The sequence below is a fragment of the Squalius cephalus genome, assembly GCF_949319135.1.
Source record: "Squalius cephalus genome assembly, chromosome: 5".
Lineage (NCBI taxonomy): Eukaryota > Metazoa > Chordata > Actinopteri > Cypriniformes > Leuciscidae > Squalius > Squalius cephalus.
Genome location: NC_137126.1, coordinates 3492342 through 3510545, shown reverse-complemented (window position 1 = coordinate 3510545; position 18204 = coordinate 3492342). Strand labels below are relative to the sequence as shown.

The following is an 18204-nucleotide window of genomic DNA, read 5'->3' as shown; positions in this document are numbered from 1 at the left end:
GAATCGAGTTAAAAGCGGAACTAAAGTCATTAAAGAGAAGTCTGGCATAATTCCCAGAGATGTCCAGGTGTTGAAGTAGACAATGTAAGAGACAGGCCACTGCATCATCAGTACCTCTTTTCTGCTTATATGCAAATTGTAGACAATCTAGAGATGGTTTTCTCATGATTAATCTTTAAACGATATTGATCTCGATTCAAACACCCACGCGATCTTATTCCTAAATGACAAAAACTTCACACCGGAACATTCGAATCTGTTTGCGCTGTCGTTGAGAGAGTAGTTGTCGATATGAAACAGCTTTACTTTCACAGTCTTTTCAATCCTACAGTATCGATATTTCTGTGTTACAAATATTCAAATGATCACAGAAGTACTGAGATAAAAGTTTATAGTTTAAGTATAAACACTGATTTCTGCGGTAGCAACCAAAACAGAGTAAATCATCTTTTGAAAGTCTCTTCAAATAACGAGTGTATCGATTACATCTAATGCTTCAAAACATTCCGACTGTTAAAGCTGCAGTCTGTAACCTTTTTATGTTCAGAATTTACAAAATGTATATGAGCGAGTACATCATGAATGCCCTTTTTTCAAACCATGTTTTTGTCTTATCCTGAATCACTACAGTAAGGCCGTAATAAGCGTTTAGACTCGGACTGCTTTACACCGGTCAGTTCAGCACCGCTGCGGAGTAACGTTAGCCCAGTGCCTGCGTGACTCACCCGCAGCATAGACATAAACAGAGAAATAGCTCCGGCTACAATGTTCTCCCGCAAGACGCATGCAGTTCTGTTTATTAACTGATAGAGCGCTGATTCATCCAGTACTGAAACAAGTAAAGTCTTTATGAATCAATCATTCAAACCGATTTTAAAAATATTATGTTTCACCTGTCTGGATCTTACATGTTCAAGCATATTCTGCCCTTTCTGAGAGGGTATTCTCCACTGCTGGAGATGCTATAAGCTATAGGAGAGGTCCCAAATTCTCCTAGAGAATGCAGAAATGTTTATTTTCCTTCAGAAAAATTATTTTTACAAAAATTGCTAAATAATGTTGAATTTGTTGACATTACCAGTATGTTAAACTCATTTGACAAGTATAAGAAAGAAATACACAAAGGATTATGCATTTCCCCCTTACTACTATGTTTTATTAGTTGTTTTAATAATTTTATTGAATGGGAACCGAAACTAGAATCGTTTGGCGAAACCGGAATTGGAACTGGAACCGAAAAATTTCTTACGATTCCCGAACCCTTCTTTTATCCCAGTACTTCTATTTAAGCTGTTTCATAACAACTCTCTCTGGGTCAGCGGCAGCGGCAACACAGATTTAAAATTAAACGATAGGATTTTGTCAGGTTTAATAGACAGACATAATGGATGTAGATCGTGTGATCTACATCCATTATGGATTTAATAGATTCCATTAAAATAGCTAGATCCGGTGGTGTTGTAGTTTTACTAACATTACTAGTTGTTGCAAAAGCATGTGAAAAAAAACTACAAAGTTTGCTAGGCGTTAATCGCGCGATAAAAAAAATTACGCCGTTAAAATGGGTTTGCGTTAACGCCGTTAATAACGCGTTAAACTGACAGCCCTAATATATATATATATATATATATATATATATATATATATATTATAATACATGTTTACACAAAAACAATTTTACACACACAAGTACTATCCCCGTTTACTTAACATACACATAAATTGTAAGAATATGACTAATAGTAAAGACTACTAATAAACATTAGGCCTATGCTAAAGCTATTAAATAGCAGTCCCAAACTTTGTGTTAATACAATGTTGGTATGAGCCACCACAGTCATTTAAAACTATAAAAAATAACACAAAATGAAAATAAAGTGGCATTTTGGGGTTAATATGGAAACGGCATGGTGAACACACGATACTAACAAGAACTGTTAATGAAACATGGAAACTTCTCCTGGTGATTAGAGTGAAAATCATCCTGCATGCAAATCCTTCTCAGCTAACACACGACGTACCAGTAACGTGATTTATTGGTATTTTACTTTTATTTCGTGACTTACTAATTTACCACGGAACGACGTTGCATGCTCGTAGTTTCTTTTGCACTTTATATACAGTGCTGACATGACAGGAAAGTCCGTTTTTCTGAGGTGAAAGACTTTTTATTTCAGCGTACACTTACGTCACTGCCTGGTAGTTCCTATTGTGCTGGGTTTTCTGAAGTAGTCGTGATTCGCCTCTCATAACATAACATGTTATTCTTGATTCACTTTTAATTAGCTCTTATGTAAAGAGTTAGATAATGCTTTGTTAACAACATATTAACCATAAATAGTTCTCAATCTAGATTAGGTCACGGAGAATCAGAAAATGTCATTAAGTGCTTTAATACAGCCTTTATTGGACATTAATTACATTAATATTAAGAGTTCCTTAAAATGTTTACATTAAGCACACTCACACACACACACACACTCTCTCTCTCTTTCTCTCTCTCACACACACACACACACACACACACACACACACTAGGGCTGGATACGATATGTACTGCAATTTTTAAGAATTGCGTTTCTACAATATTGCGATTCGATATTGCAATGTATTTCTTCTTTTTTACACTAGACTATGGGTAAAAGTTAAATCATACTCTTATACAGACTGTACATGATGTATAAGATGAGTCATATTTACAAATTCAGATCATCACATCTTTCTGAGTTTTATTTCAGAAGCATCATACAGTGCTACATTCTCTTGATTAAATAATTCAATTACAAATACATGTTTTAACAGTCACTTGTCGCCACCTAGTGTCGGAATAATGTAATCGATAAATGCGTTATTTTAAGCGCCAAGTTTCTATCAAAGGCTGATTTACTCTACTTTGATCGCTATCGTAGACATCAGTGTTTATATTTGAACTTTAAACTTTTATCCCAGTACTTCTATGATAATTTGAACTATTGTATCACAGAAATAATGATACTATTATGAGGTTTTAAAGACCTTTTGTGAAGCTGTTTCATGACGACTCTCTCTGGGTCAGCGGCAGCGCCAACACAGATTTGAATGTTGCGATATGATTTTGTCAAAGGTTTAATAGACAAATTGAAAGATTGTGTGGGTGTTTGAATGGAGATCACAGTATTTTAAAGATGAATCGTGCAGCTCTACTGTCTTATCTCTCTCTCAGCATATGAGTAGCGCGAGGGCTTTTCAGTGCTTTCAGTCTCACGTCTCTTCCACGCGTCCACTTGAAAGGGATATTACGTCACTCAACACTCATATGGTGTGTTCATGTCATCTTGTAAAGATTGTATTTATGAGTTGAACGCACATGAACGCCTCCACAATAGTCACTTTTCCTCCGTCGGGCCGAACGGTTCTCATAATGGTAATGAATCCTCAGCCGAACCGTGCTGGTAGAACCCGTGAAGTAAAGTCTCCAGGATTGGTCACTTGTCTGTTGCCTGGCTGCCAGTTTCTCTGTAGCTGGTTAAGCGCTCTTTGAGTGAAGTAAACAAAGCAATAATAAAATTAAAAGCAATAGCTGATCATTCTCCATAACGCGATCGCTATTCACATCTCATATCGTCAGTAAACCGCCGTGTTACCAAGGCAACGACTGACGCGTTTGCATTACATTCCAAAGAGCGGCTGCTGTCAAACCCACAGTGGAGAATGAAGCCGTAACCGCACCAGCTGACCCGGATCGGCACGGAGTGGAACGGTTACGCAATGAGAACTGTTCGGCCCGACAGTGCAAAAGCGGCTAATGTCGTAAATACGAGTGGGAAGCTCTGGATTTTCTATAAACCCTTATATAATCTTTTTGCCACATATAACAACAATCATTATCTATAAGCATAGCAATTATTTTTCAATAAGAGACAATAAAGAACTAAATGAAAGTTTGAAAGTTTATTAAATTAACTAAAATTATACATTTATAATTATACAAATAATTACATACTGCATTCAGTACAACACCATTCTTTGATCAGATCTTTGAAAATAAGCCGTCGTGCTAAATCGTGTTTAATAGACAGCATGACCAGACCATTTAGTCTTTACTAAGACAGTGTTCACTAAAACATTGACGGGATCATTGAATCAGTGATTTGAGCTCGGTAAACCAAATCAGTTCTGTTCATGAATGAATCATCTAGACTGGTTTTATTAACGGGTTTCTCCTATTCACTGCAATGAACCGACTCAAATGATTCATTCACGAATCGGACATCATTACAAATGTATACCTATGACTAGAACGAAATCCTACATTTTGATTGATTCCTCACAGAAATTGGCTCAGAGGCTTCAGAAAGCCTAAATATATACATCACTGGACTAGTTTTATTATCGCTTGGTGATTTTCCGTTTCCGCACTGTGTCGTTTCTGAATAACCCGCGAACGAGCACACACACTTGGCACAAGCTATAATGAATACCCGTTCTTTATAGCGTGCTTCCTAAAAGATTATTTACGAAGTAAATACCAAAATCATCCAGGAAATTATGGAGTTCTGCTGGACCCTTAGAATCGTCCCAATCCTCCCCTGCTAACACACACACACACACACACACACACACACACACACACACACACACACATGCTCCTTAAAATGTTTACAAATACATTAATCACACACACACACACTCACACACACATTCACACGTTCCTTAAAATGTTTACAAATACATTAAGCATTAAAGCACATTCACACTCACACACACGTTGGGTTTCCATGTTTTATGGGGATTTTCCGTAGAAATTATGATTTTTATACTGTACAAACTGTATATTGAATCCCCTAATCTTAACTGTTTTAATTTAACAACTTGTTTCTAATGGATATTTGTATATATTTCATATTGACAGCATTATGTTATTTATTTTTTAAGTGTCATGTTTATCTCTGGATATAGGCTTAATGTGTGTCATTGTTCTCTACAGGTTGATAAGGTGTGGTGTCACAGATGAAGGTTGTGCTGCTCTGGCTTCAGCTCTGAGATCAAACCCCTCACACCTGAGAGATCTGAATCTGTCTGAGAATAAACTAGGAGACTCAGGAGTGAAGCTGTTCTCTGCTGGACTGGCGAATTCTCACTGTAAACTGGAGATACTGTGGTAAGATCATCTCTACCATAAAGACTCGGAGTAAATAAGGATTAATAAGTACAGTAGATAGTGTATACAATATATCTTTGGTGTAAGCCCCATCCAGTGGTTCAGCGACAGATTCCAGCTTGAGCCGTCAGATCCTGCCGGCGGTAGAAGGCAGCGGTGAGGAGTCTCCCTGAAGAGGAACATTTACATCTTACTATATAATTAAAACTAACAGTTAAATAAACCGAACGAACTACAAACCAGACAACAGATGCAGGATACAGTGAAGAGGGTTTTTTAAATTACAAATGTTTGCTGTAAATCAACTTGTCTTGTAATGCTTGTGCAAACAGACCCTTGTAAAAGCTTGAGCATCGCCTCAAAATGTGTGTGTGCAGCTGAAAAGAGGGAAGTGGTGTGTGTTTCACCTGAACCAGGGCTGTCACCATATCAGATTTATCACTACATGATTATCATGGCCAAAATAACACACAATAACAATATATCACCATATCTATGGAAATCTTGAAAAAAATAATAATAATGCTATCAGTCAAATTCATCTTTACTTTGTTTATTTTGTGTTATTTTTGAACAAGAAGAATCACTCCATCACGCACAAAAGGAACAATTACACTTAATGCGACCGGTTTGAAATAATGGCAACACTTTATCACAAGTATACAGTAACACAGCGCTTATAAATCATTTTCAAACTATTAGTTTATAGTTAATGAATAGTATATAATAGTATATAAACTGTAGTTAATATATTAAGAGACTATATACAAATTCAAAATTCTTGGTTCACTTTCACTGTAATTAACCAAGTATTATTGTTTAATTAGCTCTTATGTAAAGAGTTAGATAATGCTTTGTTAACAACGTATTAACCATAAATAGTTCTCACTCTAGATTAGGTCACGGAGAATCAGAAAACGTCATTAAGTGCTTTAATACAGCCTTTATTGGACATTAACTACATTAATATTAAGAGTTCCGTAAAATGTTTACATTAAGCACACTCACTCACACACACACACTCTCTCTCTCTCTCTCTCTCTCTCTCTCTCTCTCTCTCTCTCTCTCTCTCACACACACACACACACACACACACACACACACACATTAGGGCTGGATACGATATGTACTGCAATTTTTAAGAATTGCGTTTCTACAATAATGCGATTCGATATTGCAATGTATTTCTTCTTTTTTTTACACTAGACTATGGGTAAAAGTTAAATCATACACTTATACAGACTGTACATGATGTATAAGATGAGTCATATTTACAAATTCATTTCATCACATCTTTCTGAGTTTTATTTCAGAAGCATCATACAGTGCTACATTCTCTTGATTAAATAATTCAATTACAAATACATGTTTTAACAGTCACTTGTCGCCACCTAGTGTCGGAATAATGTAATCGATAAATGCGTTATTTTAAGCGCCAAGTTTCTATCAAAGGCTGATTTACTCTACTTTGATCGCTATCGTAGACATCAGTGTTTATATTTGAACTTTAAACTTTTATCCCAGTACTTCTATGATAATTTGAACTACTGTATCACAGAAATAATGATACTATTATGAGGTTTTAAAGACCTTTTGTGAAGCTGTTTCATGACAACTCTCTCTGGGTCAGCGGCAGCGCCAACACAGATTTGAATGTTGCGATATGATTTTGTCAAAGGTTTAATAGACAAATTGAAAGATTGTGTGGGTGTTTGAATGGAGATCACAGTATTTTAAAGATGAATCGTGCAGCTCTACTGTCTTATCTCTCTCTCAGCATATGAGTAGCGCGAGGGCTTTTCAGTGCTTTCAGTCTCACGTCTCTTCCACGCGTCCACTTGAAAGGGATATTACGTCACTCAACACTCATATGGTGTGTTCATGTCATCTTGTAAAGATTGTATTTACGAGTTGAACGCACATGAACGCCTCCACAATAGTCGCTTTTCCTCCGTCGGGCCGAACGGTTCTTATAATGGTAATGAATCCTCAGCCGAACCGTGCTGGTAGAATCCGTGAAGTAAAGTCTCCAGGATTGGTCACTTGTCTGTTGCCTGGCTGCCAGTTTCTCTGTAGCTGGTTAAGCGCTCTCTTTGAGTGAAGTAAACAAAGCAATAATAAAATTAAAAGCAATAGCTGATCATTCTCCATAACGCGATCGCTATTCACATCTCATATCGTCAGTAAACCGCCGTGTTACCAAGGCAACGACTGACGCGTTTGCATTACATTCCAAAGAGCGGCTGCTGTCAAACCCACAGTGGAGAATGAAGCCGTAACCGCACCAGCTGACCCGGATCTGCGTTCGACCCGACAGTGCAAAAGCGGCTAATGTCGTAAATACGAGTGGGAAGCTCTGGAGGTTCTATACGGTTATCCGGACCACACCTGACCACAACCGCTCTTGGTTGGTCGTAACCCCAGTGACGGGTAGGTTTAGGGGCGGGGTTGGGGTAGGTCATCACATATGGTCCGGATAACCTTATAGTACCGCTCTGGAGGTTCTATAAACCCTTATCTAATCTTTTTGCCACATATAACAATCGTTATCTATAAGCATAGCAATTATTATTCAATAAGAGACAATAAAGAACTAAATGAAAGTTTGAAAGTTTATTAAATTAACTAAAATTATACATTTATAACTATACAAATAATTACATACTGCATTCAGTACAACACCATTCTTTGATCAGAACTTTGAAAATAAGCCGTCGTGCTAAATCGTGTTTAATAGACAGCATGACCAGACCATTTAGTCTTTCCTGAGACAGTGTTCACTAAAACATTGACAGGTTCATTGAATCAGTGATTTGAACCATAGATATCATATATAAATGCTAGATGTCTCTGCTGGCCAATGGAGGTCGAATTTTCGCACGTGGCGGCCATCATGCCACAGGCAGCTCGCTCACTTGTTTAATGGTGCATGTACTTTTAAATAACCATAACTTGCTCAATTTTCTACCGATTTTCAAACGGTTTGGTTTATTATAAACGTCAGAGATGTAGCTATGACACTGCATACATACACTGCATACATATGAATAACTATAACTTACATGTTCAAGCATTCGGAATTATAGCCACGTTAATAACGTTTGTAAGAAACCAAACCGTTTGTAAATCCGTCAAGATTTCAGCGAGATAAGAGGATTTGTGTGCGTGCTGATCACTCACCTTACATTAAGCCTGCCTGTGACAAGATGGCCGAACGGTGATGCCGGAAGTGACCGCGCCATAAGACATCTAGCGTTTATATATGATATCTATGATTTGAACTCGGTAAACCAAATCAGTTCTGTTCATGAATGAATCATCTAGACTGGTTTTATTAACGGGTTTCTCCTATTCACTGCAATGAACCGACTCAAATGATTCATTCACGAATCGCACATCATTACACATGTATACCTATGACTAGAACGAAATCAAGAATTTTGATCGATTCCTCATAGAAATTGGCTCAGAGGCTTCAGAAAGCCTAAATATATACATCACTGGACTAGTTTTATTGTCGATTGGTGATTTTCCGTTTCCGCACTGTGACGTTTCTGAATAACCCGCGAGCGAACACACACACTTGGCAAACACTATAATGAATACCCGTTCTTTAAAGCGTGCTTCCTAAAAGATTATTTTACGAAGTAAATACAAAAATCATCCAGGAAATTATGGAGTTCTGCTGGACCCTTACAATCGTCCCAGTCCTCCCCTGCTAACACACACACACACACACACACACACACACACACACACACACACACACACATAATTTTCCTTAAAATGCTTACAAATACATTAAGCACACACACACACACACACTCACACACACATTCACACTTTCCTTAAAATGTTTACAAATACATTAAGCATTAACCCTTTAGGCGCCAGAGGTTTTTTCCTAAAACGTTCGATTTTGACATCTTAATTTCAAAAGGCTATATCTTAAAAGTGATAAAAGATAGAGACTTTCTGTAAATTAGAGAAATATTAAGGATGACCCAAAGTTTATGTAGGGATTACATTTTCCCATCTAATTTGCATATTATGACGTCATATGGTGGCCGCCATCTTGGATTATAAAATTTTTATGGTTTTTGTTGATGTTTATTTGGTTGTTTGTTTTTTTTAGCTGGCAAAGACACACACATCACAAGGACATGAACACAAAAAAAGAACACATATTGTGTACACTACTAAATGGTCAGGGAAATAGATAGTAAATCAACAGTGTAATAAATGGCAGACAAAAACAATTGTTGCAGGGCTTTTGCTGTAGAGATAATGACTCCCTATTCATCCAGGTGACATTTCTTGTAGTGTTTCATGGTGTGGTCTTGCGATAGACTATGCATAATAGCCCCTCTGCCCCGTGTCACATCACCTCTTCTCCTGCTACGAGCAGCAGCGCGCGCGGGCGCGGCCAGTTCTGCCTCGCGCGCGCGCCGAATGTGCACAGCTCGGACTACTGTCATTGTCATTGCGACTCCCCACCCTGCCTCCACGTTGCCCCCTAACTGCCCTATGAATACTTCGACCTCGTCTAACATACCCAGTGGCATTAGACAAAGTCTCCACCACAATACTGTCGCCGCGATTGCGGAGAGGCACACGGTCACGGCTAGCGCGGTAAAAATCTCCCGCGGCCGCCTCGTTCCCCACAACACTAACACGCCTGCTAACTTCGCGATGAACACTCCGACCCCGGGAAACATTGTTCCCACCACTGACATTGGGCAAAGGACCATCTAACGTTATATTGGGCAAAGGATTCACCGTTTGTGCTTGGTGTAGGGCTATACTTTCACTTTCAGAATCACCGTCATTTTCTGAAGGCAGATAACGTTATTCCCCTTCAGAATCAGGGTCCGTGAATAGAAGACACAACACTTCATTGCGGGTAAGCTTTATTGATGCCATTAGATAATAATAATAATAATAATCTAATGCAAATACTCACTGATGTTGACAATATTGCTCTGATAAAATGGCTCACTTGCACACTAGCTCCGCTTTTGTTCGCACTGATTCAATGCGCTCTAGCTCGAAGATTTTGTATAGAAGCATGACTTTTTTTTGAGTCGGGGATGAAGTATGACATGTCTGCCAACTAGTGGAGGGGAGGTTGAACGAAATTTGACACCCTATTTGACAAAATCGGCCGTTTTATTCAGTGCCGCATCTTGTCGAGTAAACTCGACCGTGGCGCCCAGAGGGTTAAAGCACATTCACACTCACACACACGTTGGGTTTCCATGTTTTATGGGGATTTTCCATAGAAATAATGATTTTTATACTGTACAAACTGTATATTGAATCCCCTAATCTTAACTGTTTTAATTTAACATCTTGTTTCTAATGAATATTTGTATATATTTCATATTGACAGCATTATGTTATTTATTTTTTAAGTGTCATGTTTATCTCTGGATATAGGCTTAATGTGTGTCATTGTTCTCTACAGGTTGATAAGGTGTGGTGTCGCAGATGAAGGTTGTGCTGCTCTGGCTTCAGCTCTGAGATCAAACCCCTCACACCTGAGAGATCTGAATCTGTCTGAGAATAAACTAGGAGACTCAGGAGTGAAGCTGTTCTCTGCTGCACTGACGAATCCTCACTGTAAACTGGAGGAACTGTGGTAAGATCATCTCTACCATAAAGACTCGGAGTGAATAAGGATTAATATGTACAGTAGATAGTGTATACAATATATCTTTGGTGTAAGCCCCATCCGGTGGTTCAGCGACAGATTCCAGCTTGAGCCGTCAGATCCTGCCGGCAGTAGAAGGCAGCGGTGAGGAGTCTACCTGAAGAGGAACATTTACATCTTACTATATTATTAAAACTAACAGTTAAATAAACCTGACAAACTACAAACCAGACAGCAGATGCAGGATACAGTGAAGAGGGTTTTTTAAATTACAAATGTTTGCTGTAAATCAACTTGTCTTGTAATGCTTGTGCAAACAGACCCTTGTAAAAGCTTGAGCATCGCCTCAAAATGTGTGTGTGCAGCTGAAAAGAGGGAAGTGGTGTGTGTTTCACCTGAACCAGGGCTGTCACCATATCAGATTTATCACTACATGATTATCATGGCCAAAATAACACACAATAACAATATATCACCATATCTATGGAAATCTTGAAAAAAATAATAATAATGCTATCAGTCAAATTCATCTTTACTTTGTTTATTTTGTGTTATTTTTGAACAAGAAGAATCACTCCATCACGCACAAAAGGAACAATTACACTTAATGCGACCGGTTTGAAATAATGGCAACACTTTATCACAAGTATACAGTAACACAGCGCTTATAAATCATTTTCAAACTATTAGTTTATAGTTAATGAATAGTATATAATATTATATAAGCTGTAGTTAATATATTAAGAGACTATATACAAATAGCAAATTCTTGGTTCACTGTCACTGTAATTAACCAAGTATTATTGTTTAATTAGCTCTTATGTAAAGAGTTAGATAATGCTTTGTTAACAACGTATTAACCATAAATAGTTCTCACTCTAGATTAGGTCACGGAGAATCAGAAAACGTCATTAAGTGCTTTAATACAGCCTTTATTGGACATTAATTACATTAATATTAAGAGTTCCTTAAAATGTTTACAAATACATTAAGTACACACACACACACACACACACACACACACACACACACACACACTCTCTCTCTCACTCTCTCTCTCTCTCTCTCTCTCTCTCTCTCTCTCTCTCTCTCTCTCACACTCACACACTCTCACAAACACACACACACTCACTCACTCACACACACACTAGGGCTGGATACGATATGTACTGCAATTTTTAAGAATTGCATTTTTACAATATTGCGATTCGATATTGCAATGTATTTCTTCTTTTTTTTTACACTAGACTATGGGTAAAAGTTAAATCATACACTTATACAGACTGTACATGATGTATAAGATGAGTCATAATTACAAATTTAACTCATCACATCTTTCTGAGTTTTATTTCAGAAGCATCATACAGTGCTACATTCTCTTGATTAAATAATTCAATTACAAATACATGTTTTAAGAGTCAGTTGTCGCCACCTAGTGTTGGAATAATGTAATTGATAAATGCGTTATTTTAAGCGCCAAGTTTCTATCAAAGGCTGATTTACTCTATTTTGATCGCTATCGTAGACATCAGTGTTTATATTTGAACTTTAAACTTTTATCCCAGTACTTCTATGATAATCTGAACTATTGTATTACAGAAATAATGATACTATTATGAGGTTTTAAAGACCTTTTGTGAAGCTGTTTCATGACGACTCTCTCTGGGTCAGCGGCAGCGCCAACACAGATTTGAATGTTGCGATATGATTTTGTCAAAGTTTTAATAGACAAATTGAAAGATCGTGTGGGTGTTTGAATGGAGATCACAGTATTTTAAAGATGAATCGTGCAGCTCTACTGTCTTATCTCTCTCTCAGCATATGAGTAGCGCGAGGGCTTTTCAGTGCTTTCAGTCTCACGTCTCTTCCACGCGTCCACTTGAAAGGGATATTACGTCACTCAACACTCATATGGTACGTTCATGTCATCTCGTAAAGATTGTATTTACGAGTTGAACGCACATGAACGCCTCCACAATAGTCGCTTTTCCTCCGTCGGGCCGAACGGTTCTTATAATGGTAATGAATCCTCAGCCGAACCGTGCTGGTAGAATCCGTGAAGTAAAGTCGACCAAGTCTATTCTTTGATCAGATCTTTGAAAATAAGCCGTCGTGCTAAATCGTGTTTAATAGACAACATGACCAGACCATTTAGTCTTTCCTGAGACAGTGTTCACTAAAACATTGACGGGATCATTGAATCAGTGATTTGAACTCGGTAAACCAAATCAGTTCTGTTCATGAATGAATCATCTAGACTGGTTTTATTAACGGGTTTCTCCTATTCACTTCAATGAACCGACTCAAATGATTCATTCACGAATCGCACATCAATACACATGTATACCTATGACTAGAACGAAATCGTAAATTTTGATCGATTCCTCACAGAAATTGGCTCAGAGGCTTCAGAAAGCCTAAATATATACATCACTGGACTACTTTTATTGTCGCTTGGTGATTTTCCGTTTCTGCACTGTGTCGTTTCTGAATAACCCGCGAATGAACACACACACTTGGCACAAGCTATAATGAATACCCTTTCTTTAAAGCGTGCTTCCTAAAATATTATTTTACGAAGTAAATACAAAAATCATCCAGGAAATTATGTAGTTCTGCTGGACCCTTACAATCACCCCAGTCCTCCCCTGCTAACACACACACACACACACACACACACACACACACACACACACACACACACACACACACAAATGTTCCTCAAAATGCTTACAAATACATTAATCACACACACACACACACACACACGTTCCTTAAAATGTTTACAAATACATAAAGCACACACACACACACGTTCCTTAAAATGTTTACAAATACATTAAGCATTAAAGCACATTCACAAACACACACACACACACACACACACACACACACACAAACACACACACGTTGGGTTTCCATGTTTTATGGGGATTTTCCATAGAAATAATGATTTTTATACTGTACAAACTGTATATTGAATCCCCTAATCCTAACTGATGTAATTTAACCCTCTGAGGTCTGAGCTGTTTTCTGGGCCCTGGAGGTGTTCTGACATGCTCTGACATTTCTGGTTATTTCTGTTACTTGTGACATTTTCATGGCTAAAGTCTAATTACACTGTATTCAGCACAAACTCTGCTACAATAATATATCAGCAGCATGTATGTAAAAGTTTGTAGTTTTGAGATAATGACATTTATGCGTGGTTTGTGAAAATACAAAAAAAATATTCTCACTGAAATAAGGCCATGAAACCCATACTGATTATTTCTTCACAAGACTTTTGAAAATTGTATGACGTAGCCTAGAATATTTGCTGCAAAACTATGTGAAAATCACCCTGACTGCTCATTCAGATAAGACAATATATAGATTTAAAAAGTTTACGACGTGTTTTGTGTTAGAAAGCTTTATGCGGGAGCTCATTAATATGTAAGCTTTTGACACCTGAGAAAGACAAAGAACCTCCCCTAACGGCCCTATTAGGAGCTATCAGGCCCTGTCATTCTGAGCAACCTTGCACAATACTGTAAATGAGGAGATTTAAAAAAGAATGGCTTTTAAATTGTTTGGATTTATTTACAACACAACATAATCCAAAGATACACAACAAATGCCAAAAAAGCACTTCAAAGACAGAGACCTTTGTGCCATTCCTAAAAACATTGTACATACCTTTCATTTCCAAGATTTTCACTTTACCGTGTTCACGTACAGAGACTCATGTGAATGTTGAAGTCCTCAGTGGCATGTGGGCCCTGAAAAAAAAAAAGTGAACATACTGATATCAAGAGAAAGGCCTGCACGATTTTGGAAATAAATATTAGATTTTTCTGGTTAAAATTGCTTTTTAAAATTCCTTTTTTAAAATTCACAGAATACACACACACACACACACACACACACAAATGTTTCCAACAATATATAATATAATGAACACCAGGTTTGTTGTGCCTTGTTGGCATAAGGTATATGCGCAGTGCCGGATAAAATAAGAATAACAATAAATAACCTATAGCAGTATAAATCTTCCAAAAGATTTCAGTAACAACTAAGCTAGAGAAAAATATATTGATTATCATGTTACTTCAAATGTTTCCATCCGTTATGATGATATGAAATGAGATAATAAAAACATGAAGCCGTTTGGTGCGTTTTGCTTTCATCCAAAATATGATTAGTACATTCAAACGCGATCGCGCAGCAAAATATGATACATTCAAACGCGATCGCTATCAAAAATATGATACATTCAAATGCGATCGCTATCAAAAATATGATACATTCAAACGCGATCGCTATCAAAAATATGATACATTCAAATGCGATCGCTATCAAAAATATGATACATTCAAACGCGATCGCGCTCAAATATAAAACATTATGGTTACCACGTTTGAGCAGATATCCACAAACACAGTAACAGTAAACACGGGTCTAAATATTATAATATTCCCCATATATCTAGCAACAGTTCAACTGCAACGTGACATTTATGCAACAATAACAAACTAATATGTAAGAATTTCTTACCTTACATCTTTCTTGTCTTCAAATCGCGTTCTTCTTCTTCTGAGGTAGCCTAAATCCAATGTAAGCTCAGGCATGTCTTTCAAACTCGACGAAAAGTGAAGTGTTTTGTTGTTGAGGTAATGAGCGAGTCCGCGTTCCATGTGGAGATTTGCATGTGAATATCTTTTGCGCGAGTGGGCGTGGCCAAATTAACTGTAATGAGCAAGCGTTTGAGAAGCTGGACATCTTGTTGGTTTTATACAAATTACTTAAACAGAGAATATTTGTTTTCATTTTGAATCCGATCATTTAAAAGTACACACTTAAATGTTTATAAAGGTATATGGCTCATAAATGTGTGACAAGTATTCGCTGAGTTTTGTTTCAGTTTATAGACGTGCTCAAGAAAAAAAAGTTCACCGCGACAGAGAGGCAGAACGCACACCCTGTTTATTTTCTTTATTTTACAAAAGCACAATGTTTTGGTTTGATTGTAAGTGGACACATACAAAAGGAGAAATATCACAGATTCTTTTTTTTATATTTCTTTTTTCTGTATGACTATAAATGACTGAGTAATTTAAGTTTATAGTTCTACAATGTGGAGAAAATCCAGCAAAACGCGCCCGCGCGTTTGTCGACCTCAGAGGGTTAACATCTTGTTTCTAATGAATATTTGTATATATTTCATATTGACAGCATTATGTTATTTATTTTTTAAGTGTCATGTTTATCTCTGGATATAGGCTTAATGTGTGTCATTGTTCTCTACAGGTTGAGTGAGTGTGGTGTCACAGATGAAGGTTGTGCTGCTCTGGCTTCAGCTCTGAGATCAAACCCCTCACACCTGAGAGAACTGGATCTGTCTGAGAATAAACTAGGAGATTCAGGAGTGAAGCTGTTAAAGGATCTGGAGGATGATCCACATTATAAACTGGAGACACTATGGTAAGAATAGTTTTTAACGATTTTCATCGTCATATTTTCATTTAAAGTTCAAATGGCTGATTTACTCACTAGAAATATAAGTAAATTGGACCAGGTTCAGTAACACCACGTGTGTGTGTGAATATGTTGTCTGAGATCATCAGAGTCTTAAATTCAGCTTCAGTTTCTGTAGGTCTCTGAACTCTAAACTGTTTAATATGAGTTTAATTCTGCTCATACTGTTGTGACTGATATTATGCGACTAATATTAATGTTATTTTCAGCTTTTCCCCTTTAACTGTCTCTATAGGCATCTTTACACAGCCGAGTTAAGGCTGCTCTAAAGCGGCTCTGTGTCTGCTCAAAGTTCTGTGTAAAGACACAATGCCGCATAAAAGCAAACTTAAAATATGACGGCGCGAGAATCAAGAAGCGGAAGACTAAACATATCGGCCTAGCTCCATATTGTTTTAGCCAAATAAAAAAATGTCAGCCAACAAGGGACAATAAAGTAAAAGTGTCCTGTACTCACATTGTGAAGCAAACCACCAAAATAACAGAGTCGTCGACGTTTGTAATCAATTGGCTTTCGCCGTTTGTAATCTTCCTTTGAAGAGACTGGCAGATCAACGCGCCGCTACATTTCTCTCAGATACGGTAAATGCTTATTCGCCGTCACTGTGTTATATTATATTCCAAAAATCATCTTCTTGAGGACGATATTTCACTCACACACGCCCTGCCTGAAACGCTAACGATAGCAGCATTTTTTCTGGCTCTTTGAAAAAAAAGAGAAAAAAATCCTGTGGTGATCGACCCGGTGTAATAATTCATAATTTCTTTGTAGCATTTGTTCCATCTGGAACAATTTTATTAAGAAATAGAAAATAGCTATCAGTACCACAGAATTATGACAAACATCAGAGCGTGAGATCGCTATATCACACAGAGGAAATCTAAAATTCTGTATTTTTATTTATCTTGAGTTTTATCTCTTTGTCTATTTAATTAATTTTAAATTCATTTTATAACACTCTGTTAAAACTGTAGTTTTAAAATAGTAATGTTCAAAGTATTATTTTAATTCCTGTGTAAATGCTTTTATGTTCTCCGCGTCAGAGAAGCAATAAACATTCTGTGTAAATGCACATTTTGTGATTTTATGCCGCTTCAGATTTGGTTTCTGTGCCGCTTTTTCTGTGTAAAGACGCCTTATGTGTGTGATAATCTGAGATTTGGGTTGTTATTAACTGATATTAAATGTGTAGTGGAGTGTAATGATCATTTCTGCTGGTTCTGTATCAGCTGTCCGGTGTGTGAAAGTGACCTTTCATGTGCTTTTGATTTTGTAAAGTGACTTTGAGCATCAGATAGAAGCTATATGATCATGCTTGAGAATTAATTGAGAATTAATTAATATAGATTATCTTGTTAGTTTTCTTATGAAAAGGTGTAACAGACGTAATATCTCATACTGCATATGTGACTGTTTGTGTGTTTTATTTTAGGTATTAGATGACAGTCTGATCTTCTGATGATCATCTGATGGTGAATAAGGATCCACTACAGAGACTTTGTTTTTTGTTGTTGTTTTTTTTTTGTTTGTTTTTTTGAGTGATGAGATTACCTCCCCCTCTTTTGTAAATAGTTTCTGTGTTAAATCTGAAGAAAATTGTAAAGGGATACGTTGAGGTGTTTTATTTTTTGTCACTGTCACTGCCTGGAGAGTTTTGCTAGTCCTGTTTAACAAATATTTATGTAAACCGGTAAAGCTATAAAAGTGACAAATGTGATCAGACGTGAATTGTATCCCTTCCCAATAATAAAAAAAAAAAAACTAAAGTAGCCTATTTTTACGAATCTGTCAGTCTGAGGTGTCATTGCCATAACGCGTTGCTATGGGTTGCGTCACTTGCGTGTGTCTTGCTTCGGGCTTGACTGACGTGACCACAGACATAATAAATACTTA

The 18204-nt window shown here is 37.2% G+C and overlaps 1 protein-coding gene across 4 annotated transcripts in view; it reads left to right on the top strand.

Annotated features, from left to right (window-relative positions):
* The window catches only part of LOC307159017 (NLR family CARD domain-containing protein 3-like), a 53418-nt gene extending 35615 nt beyond the window's left edge, over window positions 1-17803 (top strand). For 3 of the 4 annotated variants that reach the window (XM_079872103.1, XM_079872104.1, XM_079872105.1), the window contains 4 exons: window positions 4967-5140; window positions 10608-10781; window positions 16083-16256; window positions 17744-17803. In XM_079872103.1, the coding sequence (XP_079728229.1) occupies window positions 4967-5140; window positions 10608-10781; window positions 16083-16256; window positions 17744-17750 (529 nt within the window). In that variant the 3' untranslated portion in view covers window positions 17751-17803. The remainder of the gene's footprint in view (window positions 1-4966; window positions 5141-10607; window positions 10782-16082; window positions 16257-17743) is intronic. The other variant, XM_079872106.1, reaches the window with a different exon arrangement.
* The last annotated feature ends 401 nt before the right edge of the window (window positions 17804-18204 follow it).